We start from the raw sequence: 16,153 nt of genomic DNA, 5'->3' as shown, positions 1-16,153 counted from the left end.
GTAAACTTTAGTATTTAGTTACTATAGTATACTGTAGTATATTATTTACTACACTTTGTTGACTTATGCTGCAGCATACTGTAGTACTGACCCTAGTGAGTTCATAAACTGTAGTAAATACTGTAGTAAACTTTAGTATTTACCATATTAAACTAGTAAATTGTAGTACAGTATATTATATTAGTATTTACTACACTTTGTTAGTTTATACTACAGCATACTCTAGTATTAACTATAGTTCATAAACTGTAGTAAATACTGTAGTACTACTATAGTATACTATAGCTACTATAGTATACTGTATTATATTATAGTATTTACTACACTTCGTTAACGTATACTACAGCATACTTTGGTACTGACTATAGTGAGTTCATGTTTGTTCATGACTGTTGGGACGAACATAAAAATTAATTTACATGACTGTATGTACAATTAATGAAAACAGAATGTATCTTTTTAAACAAATTAATTTAAATTGCGTTAAGCAAATCCTGTCGTTTCAGTTTGTAACTCAATCAGTCATGCGCAAATCCTGTCACGTTTGATAGACCAATCACAGCACAGTTGCTGAGTCCAACCAGCCAATCAGAACACACCGGCGGAGTCACGAGAGCTCATCGAGGAATCAAAACAAATCTGTCAAGAGGCGAGTGGAAGATGTGTGAATGATTGTATTTCTCTGTCGAGTTTCTCCCGCTGAAGTGGTTTGTATCGAACCAGATGCTTCATTCTGATGTTTTATCCTTGCTGTGTCTGCATAGCTCACTCAGTATATCTTAGAAGCTGCGATCTGCGTCATAACAGCCCGTCAACACCGAGCGAGCGTCGCGATGAATGCAACGTTAACGTTAAACTTAAAATGCTCCTTTTGTAATGAATGAATGAATGAATGAATGAATGAATGAATGCAGTAACGGCACCAGCAGTGTTGACATGATTTAAGTTCACCAGAACACGCTAAAAGTATCTCTGTCAGTGATGTTACCATGGTGATACCATAAAAGATAAACCGAAATCACTTGTTTATGATTATAATAATAATTAGCAATGATTAAAATGACATTTTATACTTTAATAATCAGAAACAAGTAATGCTTTAGCCTAAGCTTGCCAAGCAATATGATTGTGACAACCTCATTATAGTGTATGTTTAGTTATTTGAGGTTTAACATTGCTATTTTTTTTAATCTTTATATATAATATATATATATATATATATATATATATATATATATACACAAAAAAAAACACTGTTATTTTGTGTTTTTGAGTCCAGTTTTACAGTACGCAAACATTTAGAATAAGACAAAAAATTGAATATATTATTGCTAATAATTATACGCATTTACGTCATTTATGTATTATTTTTACAGAAGCTCGATTACAAATTTTAGATAGCTTTGTTAACGTGTGATCACTGGGTGCTGCGTAATTAATTAAACATGCAATGTGTTATCTTCCTGACTTATTAGCTAAAGAATTATATTACTTGTTGAATTATATAATTAGAATCTAAATTTCCAAGTGATATAATATAGAATTTAATAATAAAACACACACACACACACATATATATATATATATAAGGTTGCCGAGCAACATAGTCGTCAGGGACCACATCATATTTAATATTTAATTAATTAAGCAGTGCTGGGTTATCATCTTAAACATAAACAGTTATTTTACTGTTTTAATCAAAATTTATGCCAAAATGTGGAATAAGACAATTTTTCCAAAATGTTTAATGAGCAGAATTTGTTTATAATTATGACATTATAATATAAATGTACATTTTTTTATCATTATTATGTTAATAAATAATGAATTTGTGTCTTATTTGATATTTCAACACAAAACTGCAAACGATCTGTTTTTATGTTTAAGAAAAATTAGATGTTGCTCAATGAATTAATTAATCATGCAAATTAGCGAATTTATTAATCATGCAAGTGATGACAATAATGTTGCTTGGAAACCTTAAGATAATGAGTTATGTGTGCTGTATGCTTGTTTAATTATGCATTTTCAAACCAGCTAAAATGTAAAAATGTCAAATGAGATGCAATTTTATGCAAAGATTTCTTCTGAACATTATTACTGTCCATAAATTATGAATTTGTGTCTTATTTGACATGACAATCATCTTTAAAGTTGTTCAAATTAAGTTCTTAGCAATGCATATTACTAGTTTTAATATATGTACAGTATCTTCATGGAACATGATCTTTACTTAATATCCTAATGATTTTTGGCATATATGATTCACATCACACATATGATTTTTCTTGTATTGGTATATTTGCATGTGTTTGTGGGTGGAGCTTTGTAACGAGGGGGCGTGGCTAGTCACAGCACTTATGAATGCAGCTCTTGTGCGTGTGTTTCCAGCACGTCAGCATCCAGAAGAGATGGAGGCAACGGGATCCGGCTCCGGAGCCGAGGCCGAGGAGGCCCAGAACCACACGGCCATGCTGTGGAGCATCCAGGAGGCGGTTCAGAGGCAGACGCTGCAGATCGGGGCCTCGGCGTGCGGAGCCACAGCGGTGGTGGACGTCCTGCAGGCGCTGGGCATCACGGTGACCCCGGAGACGGTGGATCACTGCGTCCGGACGAGTCTGAGGAGGAACGAGGCGCCGCTGCATGATTACCTGCACTCCCGCAGCAAGGCCGGTACAGCCGCTCTATACTGGGTCCGATGCTCTGAACCAGTGCTTCTCAAACCCCAAACAGCAGCGCTCCCCCGGTGCATTTAAAATTAGATCGCAGTCACACCTTTTCCATTAAGAGATAATATTTGCCTCCTTAAACTGATTTACAGGTGCATTTTTTACCTTTAGGGAGGCAAAGTTATTTTAGCCTTATTAATTGTATATCATGTATTATGTCATATTCTTAACATGCCATTAAGTGTATTAATAAAATTAATAAAGCAATAAATTATGGCCAAACGAAGTGATAGATTTAAAACTAAAACTGCCAGTAGGTGGCGGCAAGTCACTGTCTTAATGAGCGAAGCGTCGCATCATTCATTCATTCATTCATTCATTCATTCATTCATACATTCATTCATTCGTGAAGCAAATGGCTGTAGTTATGAATGTGTTATTAATCACTGACTCTCCGAATCGTTCAAAGCTGCAGATTCCACTCAAATCAGAAAACATTATTATAAGCGAACCGTTGTGAATTGGGATAAAGAAATAGTTTTGAACACTGGCTTGCTCAAATATCGATTTTAGATCATTTTTAAATCAAAAAAAGTTTTATGCTTTTTTGCTTATGTTACTGAGATTTTCTGACAATATTTCAATAATTAATGACACATTCGTGGCAGACACTGTACTTAACCAAAAGTAAAATCGTAAAAACGTTTTTGTTACTTAACTGAAATAAATTAAAATATAAAAAATTAAATAGTTCAGGTAGTTGCCAAAGCAACATATTTACATTTTTATTTAGTTTAATTTGACTCAAAGTAAAATAAAAATAATAAAAATAAAAATTGCTAAAATTTTAGCTGTAATTAAAAAGGAAACAGAAAATATGTCGTTCAAAATTGCAAAAACAAAAAACTATACTATAGTGAGCTGTAATATTATCTCTGATGTTGGTAAATGGTCACAGGATATTCTTATATATTATTTATATAGAGATAATAATTATTAATATATATTTTTTATGCACTGCAAGTTATAATACTATTATTAACATCTTAAATGCTTCACTTTCAAACTTTAAAATCCTCAGGCTTTTATTCTGGCGGAACACCAGTGAATTGCTTTCAAAGAAATGTTGAGAAAAATGTTGAGTAAATAAAGTGAAGCGGCGTCCCCAAAGTGCACACTAAACTAAACAAAGATTGAGTTAGTGAGAAACAGCATTAACTGTGAACCGGAAAGCTGGAAACACTAAATTATAATCTGCATGCGTGTAACAGTGCTGTGCTCTGCTGTGAAACACGCAGACGATAAACTTACTTATTCAATGCCATTTCTGTTTTATTTCAATTAATTGTGCAGACTTGTTTATTTATTTATTATTTTAGTAACATTTTAATTTGCTTAAATATAGCATATATCATTTTTATTTATTATTACATTATATATAAAATAATTTAAAGAATGTTACTTGAAATGAAGCTGAAATAAAATATAAATAGTACATGAAAAACTTAAATTTTACACAAAAATAGAAATGTTTCTGTGGCAAAAGAGGATTTTTTACCAACTGAAAATAATAATAATTATAAAAAAATATATATATAAGTATATAAGTAATATTTAAAATAAAATAAAAAAACACCGAAAAGTAAAATAAAAAGTTACAAAAAATTAAACTACAATTAAAAGAAAACTGAAAATACACAAATAAAAGCTACTTATAAACTAAAAAACTGTAATACTGCACATGTAGTACATATAATTCAATTGTATTAATCTATTATTTTAGTAACATTTTAATTTGTTTAATTTATTATATTTTATTAATATTTAAATAAGTTTAATTTATTAGTAAACAAATAATTCAGTTTTAAAAATATCATATAATTTTATTTATTGATTATTTAAAATATACTTTAATTATGAGCTTTTTACATTTTAAATTTAACACAAAATTAAAAATGTTTCTGTGCAACAGAGTTGAAGTTGAAACACTAATTTTACCAACTGGAAATAATATTAATTATATATATATATATATATATATATATATATATATATATATATATATATATATATATCTATATATATATATATATATATATATATTAAGTAATATTTTAAATAAAACACCGAAAAGTAAAATAAAAAGTTACTAAAAATTAAACTACAATTAAAAGAAAAAATGAAAATACACAAATAAAACCTACGTATAAAATAAAAAACTGTAATACTACACATGTAGTACATACGGTATAATTTAATTTTATTAATCTATTATTTTAGTAACATTTTAATTTGCTTAATTTATTATATTTTATTAATATTTAAATGAGTTTAATTTATTAGTAAACAAATAATTCCATTTTAAAATATCATATAATTTTATTTATTGATTATTTAAAATATACTTTAATTATGAGCTTAATAAAATAAAAAGTTACTAAAAATTTTACTACAATTAAAAGAAAACTGAAAATACACAAATAAAAGCTACTTAGCTACTTATAAAATAATAAAACTGTAATAGTACACATATAGTACACATATAGTACATATAATTCAATTTTATTAATCTATTATTTTAGTAACATTTTAATTTTCAGTTTTAAAATATCATATAATTTTATTTATTGATTATATAAAATTTACTTAAATTATGAGCTTTTCCTCTCCTGTTTGGCCAGTGCTTCTCTAACCCAGCGCTCTGGTGCTCCTCCAGGGGCCACACACCTGCAGCTGGTCTCCGGGGCCGAGCAGGCCAGCGGGGGCCGTGTTGTGGGCCGCTTCTTTGGGCTGTATCCGCGGCGGAGGCTGAAGCTGGTGCCGTGGCTGGCGCGCTGGATTCGGCGCGGAGCGGTTCCCATCGCCACCATGAACATGCAGCGGGCCGTTCCTGAAGGAGAAGAGATTCCCGACGCCTGGCATCACCAGCTCATCTTCGGAGTGGCCCCCGGGGCTGTGTTCATGACCAACCCGCTGGACGTGGGTGCGTCCCAAATCACACTCCACCAGACTCATTACAATCTAAAACCACAAGTAAAACCTTCTTATAATCATTTTATTACAGCTAGCTGTCAAGGCAACATTTCTCGTTTTCATTTAGTTTAATTTGATGTTCTAAAATAACTAAAACTGAAATACTAATAAAGTTAATTCCATCTATATTTTACCCTCTAACTCTAGCACTCTCTATTCTAATTCTATTCTATTCTAAAAAAAAAACTTGCCACTTTTAGACTTGCACTCTGTTCATTTACAAGCAGCTTGTTTTCTTAAAAACATTAGCTTCTCTATTCTTTTTGTATTCTATCTGTTTTCTCTTTATTTATTATATAATTAACAAAAGCAAAAAAGGCCTCTAACACAAGCTTGCGCTATTATTTTTCTATTCTGTTTTCTATTATATTTATTATATAATTAATATGATTGTGATTGCTTCTATTGTCCTCATTTGTAATTTGCTTTGGATGAAAGCGTCTCCTAAATTACTAAACAAAACAAAACAAATAAAATGACAAAAAAAAAAAAAACTATAAAACTATTAAATCAATTGAACACAGACCATATACAAAATATTAATAAACACTTCACCCTGTTTTGATAACAACAAAATCTTATTTTATTCAGAAAGCTTTCTGAAGCGTTTATTAAAGTGTCAACAGAAAAATGTCTTAATTATTATTTTTTAATCTTAAATGCATCTAAAATCTTATATATACATATTATCTTTTAAATTGTCTGATTTGTCACCTTTTATTAATTACATCTTTATTAATTAGCCTAAATAACTTTAAAAAAGTTTTTTTTTTTCTTTTTTTTAATATCGAGTGATTGTATATCACGGCAGTGTTATATATTGTTAATAGTTATTTTTAATATATAGTAGTTATTTTTAATTAAAAAAAATATTTTGTTACACATGTAGTGTGTATTTATATATTAAAAATTATATTATGCTATATTATAAAATAATAAAAAAATGTTACTTGAAATCAAGCTGAAACAAACTTAACAAAATTAGAAATGTTGCCGTGGCAAGAGTTGAAATTGAAGCGCCAATTTTACCAACTGAGAATAAAAATAAAAATAATAAAAAAACAATATTTAAAGTAATATTTTAAAAACACCAAAAAGTACAATAAAAAGCACATATTAAAAATTAAACTAAAATGAAAAAGAAAACGGAAAATACACTAATAAAAGCTACTTGTATAATAAAAATAAATATATATAATAGTATACACTGTGTTATTACAGCAGTATTAAAATAGCACTGATATAGACACACACGTGAAGGAAGTTTCACGTCTCTTCTCGGACGCTGAGCTTGTTGTTCTGTCCTCAGTGAGTGAAGAGGAGGTTCACGAGCGTCTGTGCAGCGAGTCTGTGCTGCTCGTCCGCCGTCAGGACGTTCTGAAGAGACTGACGCCGGACGCTCATCTATCACAGATCTCAGACCAGCATCCCGACCCGCGCTGGAGAGCGTTAAACGTGGAGGGTGCGGCCCTCTGATCATGTAATGACTCGATATGGTGCTGAATACACTGAGCTGACCGTGAGCGTCTGCTTTCGTTCACAGATCAGGTCAGACAGATGATCAGCGAGGAAGAGCATCCTAAGACCACGCATCTCGTGATTCCCGCGGCGTACAGCTCCGGAGTGACTTTCTTCGCCCGGAGGGACTCTGACGTGGCTCAGGAGCTCCTCAGCAGCACGGATCTGCCCCTGATGTGATCTTATCATCGTCAGATCAGGGCTTGATTAAGTTATTCTCGACATCGGATCAATATTTATTCTTGGGGATGTAAATAGATGTCGTCATCCTGCTGTGTTTCGGGTGCTTTGAGAGTTTAATGGTCGACAGCATCATGTTTATCAAATAAAAAACAAGAAACGTACATGTTCCCTGATCCTGTTTATCTGTTCATTAGGGAAAGTTTGGATAATGGCATGCCTCAGTTGTAAACAAACTAATACAATTTTTAGTGAATTCTCTTTTTGTGAAGCATAGTGTCATTAATTCTGATTCATTTCAAGCCAATTTTTTTTTTTTTTTGACTCCAGAAGCTATAAATGGTTTGACTTTTACATGTTAAGGATCTTATACTTTAGCATTTATGTACTTATTTACGATACAAGTATAAGTACTGGATTCATAGTAGAATTTCGTAAATTGCTGATTGAATCAAATGTGAATATTCTTTGATTCAAATCAAATCCTAGAGGAAATTGATTCTTATGGTCCAGTCCTATTAGATATTGTATTATCTTCATTAGAAAAGCTATATTGGAATAATGTCTTACTATTGGACGCTTCATGCAAATGTAGGAAGTAGGAAATTCCTCAAGGATTCTGTTATAATAAGAAACTACATTTCCCATAATTCTCCACGACCTCCGACAGGAAGTTGATGTCAATTTTCAAACAGAAACTTAAAGAGTATATGAAAAAGCTTTGACTCCCAAACTCTATATCATATATTTACTTAACAATTCCCTCACTGAGTTTTCATTAAATTCCCTTTTTGTGAAACGTTTGTGAAGTATCGCGTCAAGAAGTCCGATTCACTTCGAGCGAGTCGATTCATTCGAACAGTTCGCTTCAGTTCAAATGAAATATTTGTTAAATACCGCTGTTTATCACTGTGTTCTTGTTTAAAGTGCACATATTGTATGAGATAATGCTGGTTTTATGATCCCACCTCATTTTGATATTCGATTTAACCAAAACATAAAAATAACTGAATCAAAATAATGAATCATTTTGCGAATCGAACATGTAGCATGTGAGTCAGAGCACGTGGTTTGTGGTGGGAAACAAACGCTGGTCATCTGTCCATCACTCATTCACGGTCAGAACACCACAGGATCCCAGCTGTATCCCAGACGTCACGTAAGTTAAGTCAACAATTAATTACATCTGTAGAAATAACGAATGCATGGTCAAACAACCTTTTAACAAGGTTAGTTGCATGAAAGACTTGAAGGGTTATTACCATAAAGTTGATCAAACTTACTCATAGTGTTTGCTGTCTGGATGATGTTGCATCTTTATTTCTGCTCAGAATGTTTGCATGATGCATTGATTAGTTATGAAAGTCTCACACTCTTTACCACGGTTAACAGTTATACCATGCTATTATTTTGCCTTTATGGTCAATACCACTTAATTACCAATACCATTGAAGTACTAGTTTTGGACTTGTTTATAATGTTATTGCATATCCTCTTTGATAATACCTTCCAGTAGCATGCAAATCTGAATCTTACAACCATATCAAAGTGCCATAGGGCCATTCTTTTATAAAGGTTTCACCTGAAAATCATGTTAATGCATGTTAATTTCTCACACTCACGCTCAGACATATGAATATAGAGATCTAATGCATTATTTTTCTGCATGCATATATGTTGCATTTGCTGTTCAGACGATGCACTTAAATACTTTCATAGTAGAAGTAAATGAGCAGCAAGCCCTGAATCTCGTGATGCGGGTCACTCATGTGCTACTAGTTAACATTCTGACTGTGATTGTGTGTTTCTCAGTGTGTTTGATTTGATCATCACTTATCAGCTTCCACTGTTTCTCAACCTGAGGAATCCTGTCAGTGGGTTTTGAAAGCAAAAATCAGCTAAAAAACAATCTCAGTTGATTATCAGTCTTGTTAACTAATGGTATTTTCCATGCAAATGAAATGCAATGGTTTGTGTACATGCACCATGTTTTTGTTGTTGTTGTTGTTTTTAGTGCACTTCGTATGCATGGTGTTTCAATGTTTTTTCAAAGTCAATTAATGGTATTTTTCATGCAAATGTAATGCATTGAGCACGTGCATCGGGATTTGAGTGTTGCAGCGCTTCTGTCGCTGTTTATGGATGTGCCGCTTGATGCTGCTGGACGTTTATGTGTGTTGGGATTTAAGGTCTTACAGCAGCACTGAAAGGTCAGCGGTAATAGATGAGATCAAACCTGCATCACTGCATCCTATAGGTCAAACACTTCATGCAATTAAACCGCCTCTTTAGAAGAAATAAAAACAATTTCGTATGCAGAGAGTGGCATTTTGTGGCATAGAGGCTAATATATCTGAGATTATAGCTATTGGCCAATAAACACGTCTGCTTGGACAGTTAACGCGTTAGGTCTGCTGAAACCTGCAGAAGAGCTTTATTTTTATTTTTTTAAATTATTTGATAACACTTTAAAGTATTTTTAATTTATTTACATTAGTTAACATTAACAATGAAAAATGCTTCTGAAGCATCTATTAACCTTCTTTTTGATTTCTACATTAAATATCTACATTATAGATAAAATATATGTCTTTATCTCATATTATTTAATGGCTAAAAATGAACAGTTGTATTTTTATTAAATTAACCTAGCCAACCCCCCCAGAACATCCTAGCAACTGCATAGCAATGCCTTAGCAACCACCAGAAACACTAGCAACAAACTTAGCAACTTCCTATCAGCACCCTAGCAGCCACCCAAACTGCCCAGCAACCACCCAGAACACCACAGAAACTGCCTAGCAACGTCCTAGCATCCTGTCAAAATATCCTAGCAACTGCTTAGCAACCAGATAACAATGCCCTAGCAACTGCCAAGCAACCACACAGAACACCATAGAAACTGCCTTGCAACCACAAAGCAATGTTGTGGCAACTGCCTAGGAACACCCTAGCAACTACCCCAAACTGCCTAGCAACCAAATACAATGCCCTAGTAACCACCCAGAATACTCTAGCAACTGCCTAGCAACACTCTTGCAACTGCCTGTGAACACCCTAGCAATCAAATACAATGCCCTAGTAACCACCCAAAATACTCTAGCAACTGCCTTGAAACCACATAGCAGTCACACTCACAGTCACCTACAAACCCCTAGCAACATGCTAGCAACTGCCTGCCAACACCCTAGCAACCAAATACAATGCCCTGATCATCCAGAACAACCTAGCAGCAACTACCAAAAAACTTCCTGGCAATCACAAAGCAGTGACCTAGCAACTGCCTAGGAACACTCTAGCAAGTTAGCAACTACCCAAAACTGCCTAGCAACCATATAGCAATGCCCTAGCAACACACTTGCAACTGCCTGTCAATACCCTAGCAACCAAATACAATTCCCTAGTAACCACCCAGAATACTCTAACAACTGCCTAGAAACCACATAGCAATGCCCTAGCAACTACCTAGCAACACCCTTGCATCTGCTTAGCAACACCCTAGCACCAAATGTAATTGTAATAGGGCATCAATGCCCTAGTAACCACCCTAGCAACTACCCAAAACTGCTTAGCAACCACACAGCAATGCTCTAGCAACAACCCAGAATACTCTAGCAACACTCTTGTACTAGCAACACCCTAGCAACCAAATACAATGCACTAGTAACCACCCAGAACACCCTACCAACACCCACTCCCATTTTTTTTTTTTTTTCGAAAAATGTACATATCTTGTTTAAAATTATTATTTAAAATGATTTACTTAAGTGTTTTATTCGTTTATATACTAGAATGGATAAATAGATTTTTTCGACAGTATAACTATATCACATGGTTAAATTGTGGCACTTATTTCATGTTTACGTTAGTAGCCGTGCACAGGCATTGATTTGCGTGTGTTTATCTTGAAGGCTTAGTTTTGACGCGAGCGTTTGTCCAGCAGACCCGATGGCGGAGCGCGTGCTGGTCATCGGCGGCGGCGGACGGGAACATGCGCTAGCGTGGAAGTTAGCGCAGTCGCCGCACGTTCAGCAGGTGCTCGTAGCTCCCGGTAACGCAGGAACCGCCAAAACGGGAAGATCTCCAACTCCGGTGAGAGCGCTAGTCGCACTTTTCTTACGAATAAAAATAAGTGAACAGAATGCATTTAAAAATACACGGAATGCCCGTTCAGACTTTGTGTGTACATGAAGGCGTGTTATAATATTTATAATATTTTTATCTGCTTTTTCCAGCGGTGTCTGTGAACAATCACACGGTTTTAGCTCAGTACTGTAAGGATCATAACGTGGGGCTCGTGGTTGTTGGTCCAGAAGTTCCTCTGGCTGCTGGTAAGAGACACTTCATCTGTTCATTATTATCACACTGATAGATGAAGAACGGGAAAGTGGCTTAACGATCATAATTGGATGATGAAAGGCTGTCTTTGTGACATTATTGCATTTAGTTCTTCATATTATCAGAGATAAACTGATCATAATTGTGTGCAAATGTCTGAAAAGAGCAAGTTCACATGCAGACTAAAGTTGCATGTTCTTTAGAAAACCTTTTTTTCCTGAGAGGGAAAAAATATTATTTCAGTTGAAATCATCGATTTCATTGAGTAGAGTTTGATTATTTTAATATATTAATACTGATTTAATAATTTAAATACACTGAAGTCATCCTGTGGCCCCCTTGGAAGTTACATGTTGTGAAAACATCCGCTAAATGTGGATTTAGATCATGTTTGTCTATTTAATATATGCACAGATTATATGTATTTGTACATTTGTGCAGATGTTTGAGCACAAATGTGAGCTTTAAGCCGGAAGGTTTTCCCGATGTGTCTGTATGCTGACCGTCTCTCAGGTATAGTGGATGACCTGATGTCCGCCGGAGTGTTGTGTTTTGGCCCGTCGGCGAAGGCGGCGCAGCTGGAGGCTAGTAAGAGCTTCTCCAAATCCTTCATGGACCGTCATAACATTCCCATGGCGCGCTGGAGCTCCTTCACCGACCCGCAGGACGCCTGCAGATACATCCGAGGGTACACGCTTGCAACACGAGCAAACGAATGCAACTAGGACTGCAATGATTCACCTTACTCACGATTCGATTCACGATTTTATCTTTACAAAATGAGATTGAAGACATTATACAGTAAATCAGAAGGTGTCCTGTAATTAGACAATTGCTGCACGTTTCTTTGTGAAAATGAAATATAACAAAACTAAATTTAAATTTACAAACAAACCCCAAATCAAATTAGCAAGTTACGCAAATAAAATAAATATCTTCGTATAAACAAACTAAGGCTTTGTCTGTGCTTTTTCCGTGTGTCTGCGCAGTGGGGCAACCGCTGCATTTCAATCACGATCCAAACAAAGATGCAGCATACATGCAACATGAGCAGTTTTTAATCTAAATTAGATTGTATAATTTCGAAATTTGAAGCAAAAACAGAATGGTCTGACTTTAGTTTTTTGAAACTATGCAAGAAAATAAAAATAAATCTGCATGAAACAGAAACAGCAGACGAGCTGAACGAGACTCAGATTCACTCTCTGCCAAAATATGTATCTAATTACAAACAAAAAAAAATTGACTGGTTTTCCCTGGTTAAAGGTGCTGTAGGTAGGATTGACACCGAGTGGTTGAACTAGGTATTGCAGTCCAAATTAAAAATATTGGAGAGGTTTTTTCTTCACCCAGCCCCGCCTCCTCAGACTTGAAAAAACACGCATGTTGCCAGATTGATGAAACCAACAAGAACGAGCACACTTGACGATGAATGAAATAAAATACGCTGTGTTTTCCGTCAACTGGCAACGCGGGGCGCTGAAATACAATTAGGTAAACAGGCAGTGGGCGGGTTTCACAAACCAAAACAAAGATCGACATTCCGGCCCGGAACGCACATTTCCAAAGGAGAATAACTGACTGTAGCATTGTATTCAGATAAACAAGTATGTTAACTTAGCATGTTTCGTAAATATCTGCAAACATATTATAGTATTTTTATGCTTTATATTCAATTCAATTCAAGTTTATTTGTATAGCGCTTTTTACGATATATGCATTCATATAAACTTCTATTTGTGATTTGTTTGGCATCTCAACCGATTTGCATTTAAGTAAAGATCATGTTCCATTAAGTTATTTTGTAAATGTCCTACTGTAAATATATCAAAACTTAATTTTTGATTAGTAATATGCATTGCTAAGAACTTCATTTGAACAACTTTAAAGATGATTTTCTCAATATTTAGATTTTTTTGCACACTCACAAACAATATCCTCAAAAAAAACCACACAAAAAAACAAAAAATAAATATAAAACCATTAAATCATGTATTCAAATGATGCATAAATCTCAATTTTGAAAAACATTTACCCTTATGACTGGTTTTGTGCTCCGGGGACACATTGGATTTTTTATCTTATTGGAATCTAAACTAGGAATCCTAGGATAAAATTGAAATGATACTCAACTTTCTCTGTTGCAGAAAATGAATGCAGCTTGTAAAAACTGCACATTTTAAGATGCATGTAAAATCTGATTGCTGCTGTGTGTTTGTGGTCGTTCAGCGCTGAGTTTCCTGCTCTGGTGGTGAAGGCCAGCGGTCTGGCGGCTGGGAAGGGAGTTGTAGTGGCTCGGGATAAAGACGAGGCCTGTCAGGCGGTTCTGGACATCATGAAGGTCAGACAGCGTCTCTCTGATGGTTATATTTTCACCGCGGTTCTGTTTGTGTCTCTTTGAAAGAATGCAATGTGTCCTTGAATGTTTCACGGTTCACAAAATAATTCACTGATTCAAAGCGCTGAGACAAAAATAGTGTGAAGATTTCAGGCGAGTCAAAGTCTGTGGATTATATTATTATATAAATTAAAGATCATGTTCCATGAAGATATTCAATGTCCTACTGTAATATATATCAAAACTTCATTTTTGATTAGTAATATGCATTGCTAAGAACTTAATTTGGACAACTTTAAAGGCCATTTTCTCAGTATTTAGAAATGTTTTTTAACCCCTTAAGTGCCTTTAATATATTTTGGGAGTCTCCTTCCCTTTAGTGGGTGCAGTCAGGAGTCATATTCCAGATTTTATAGAAATTTTGGATTCAAAAATATTTTGAAAAATATTTATTTTCTATAACAGTATATTTAAACTTCTTTAACTTTTTGATACTTCAATATTTGGAAACGATTCCACTTCTGCAATAATCTGAAGATTGACTTCTTAAAAAAAAGAGTCCAACCTTAGGTCTGTATTCCAAAGCGTCCTTGAATTATAACAATTTAAGTTTAAATAGTGCACTTTCACATCTATATTCAAAAATGGGGGGTGGCACTTAAAGGGTTAATCATTCCTAACTTTTTGTAATAATTCTAATTTTGTTTTTGAAAGACTCTTCTGCTCAAAAGAGCTGCATTTATGTGATCAAAAATACAGTAAAGAATCTGTTAAAACTGTCACATGATCTTCAGAAATCATTCTAATATGATGATTTGCTGCTCAAGAAACATTTCTGATAACCATCAATTTTAAACACACTTTTACTACAAAAAATTCCAAAAGAAAAGCATTAAATATTAACATTATAAATGACTCACAGATGAATAGAAAGTTCAGAAGAACAGCATTTATTTGTAACATTATAAATGTCTTCACCTGCACTTTAGATCAGTTTAATGCATGTTTGATCTCTTAGTTTTTCTGATGTCTCAGGACAAGGCGTTCGGTTCTGCGGGTGAGACTGTGGTGGTCGAGGAGCTGCTGGAAGGAGAGGAAGTCTCTGTAAGTATTTCCTGATGTTAACGAGCGTCTCAGGTGATCAGACGGCACTGAGCGTCTCGTCTGTTCTCAGTGTTTGTGTTTCAGTGACGGCGTCACAGTGTCACCGATGCCACCGGTGCAAGATCACAAGCGTCTGCTGGACGGAGACCAGGGGCCCAACACAGGCGGGATGGGCGCCTACTGCCCCACACCACAGGTCAACACTCCCCGTACATCTCACGGGTCACCTGTCTCTTACATGAATACCGTGGCAATGACTGTGGCAGCTTATATTCACTTCATGAGCATTTTACGGTTTAATCAAGAGAAACTATCATCAGATACACACATGAACTCAAAGATCCTCATGACAGCCGTCAAAATAAAAGTTTGGTTTAACTTGAAGAAATTGTGACAGAAGATATTATTATTATTATTATTATTATTTAATAAATTATTATAAATTATAATATTAAATTACATTATAAATATATGTATGCTTCCCAAGTAATAATAATTATATTACAACTTAGTTTTTTATTAAACTTTAAAAACATTGTTTTTAATTTTTATGAATGATAGTTACAATTATTAATTATAATTAGTATTATAAATATATTATACAATTTATTTATAAATAAACATTAATTTATAAATTAAAAAATTGACAAATGAATAAATTATATTATAAATACACTATATGCTTCTCCATAGTAATAATAATAATAATAAAACTTTTTATTTAATCATTAACTAAACTTTAATCATTTCAACTTTTAATAAATAATTATAATTAATATTTTAAATATATTATAAAATTAATTAAATGTATATATAAATCAATATATTAATTATTGAATTAAATTAAGAAGCTTATTTTTTTATTTAATTTAACTTAATTACTAAAGGTGTTTTTTAAGGAATATAACTTCTTGCTGGTTGTATATTCTCTATATAATCGTGTATGTGACGAATAAAAATCTTGAATCTTGAA

General features: G+C 33.8%; 1 protein-coding gene and 1 pseudogene across 1 annotated transcript; both read left to right on the top strand.

The window, feature by feature from the left end:
- Window positions 1-518: 518 nt before the first annotated feature.
- Window positions 519-7,564, top strand: LOC109105115. Its single transcript, XM_019118460.2, has 5 exons — window positions 519-649; window positions 2,392-2,673; window positions 5,386-5,652; window positions 7,012-7,164; window positions 7,246-7,564. The coding sequence occupies exons 2-5, from the start codon at window positions 2,412-2,414 to the stop codon at window positions 7,398-7,400; spliced, it is 837 nt and encodes a 278-aa protein (XP_018974005.1). The 5' UTR covers window positions 519-649; window positions 2,392-2,411; the 3' UTR covers window positions 7,401-7,564.
- Window positions 7,565-8,361: 797 nt separating this feature from the next.
- The window catches only part of LOC122135911, a 12,938-nt pseudogene continuing 5,146 nt past the window's right edge, over window positions 8,362-16,153 (top strand).

Source organism: Cyprinus carpio, chromosome B1 (genome assembly GCF_018340385.1).
Source record: "Cyprinus carpio isolate SPL01 chromosome B1, ASM1834038v1, whole genome shotgun sequence".
NCBI classification, from domain to species: domain Eukaryota; kingdom Metazoa; phylum Chordata; class Actinopteri; order Cypriniformes; family Cyprinidae; genus Cyprinus; species Cyprinus carpio.
This window is presented reverse-complemented; position numbering and strand designations above follow the sequence as displayed.

Bases quoted from the DNA above. Each gene is read 5' to 3' on its own strand.
- LOC109105115 (XM_019118460.2), top strand. From the start codon at position 2,412: ATGGAGGCAACGGGATCCGGCTCCGGAGCCGAGGCCGAGGAGGCCCAG. The intron at 2,674-5,385 runs GTACAGCCGCTC...GTGCTCCTCCAG, and splicing joins GCACTCCCGCAGCAAGGCCG to GGGCCACACACCTGCAGCTG. The intron at 5,653-7,011 runs GTGCGTCCCAAA...TTCTGTCCTCAG, and splicing joins GACCAACCCGCTGGACGTGG to TGAGTGAAGAGGAGGTTCAC.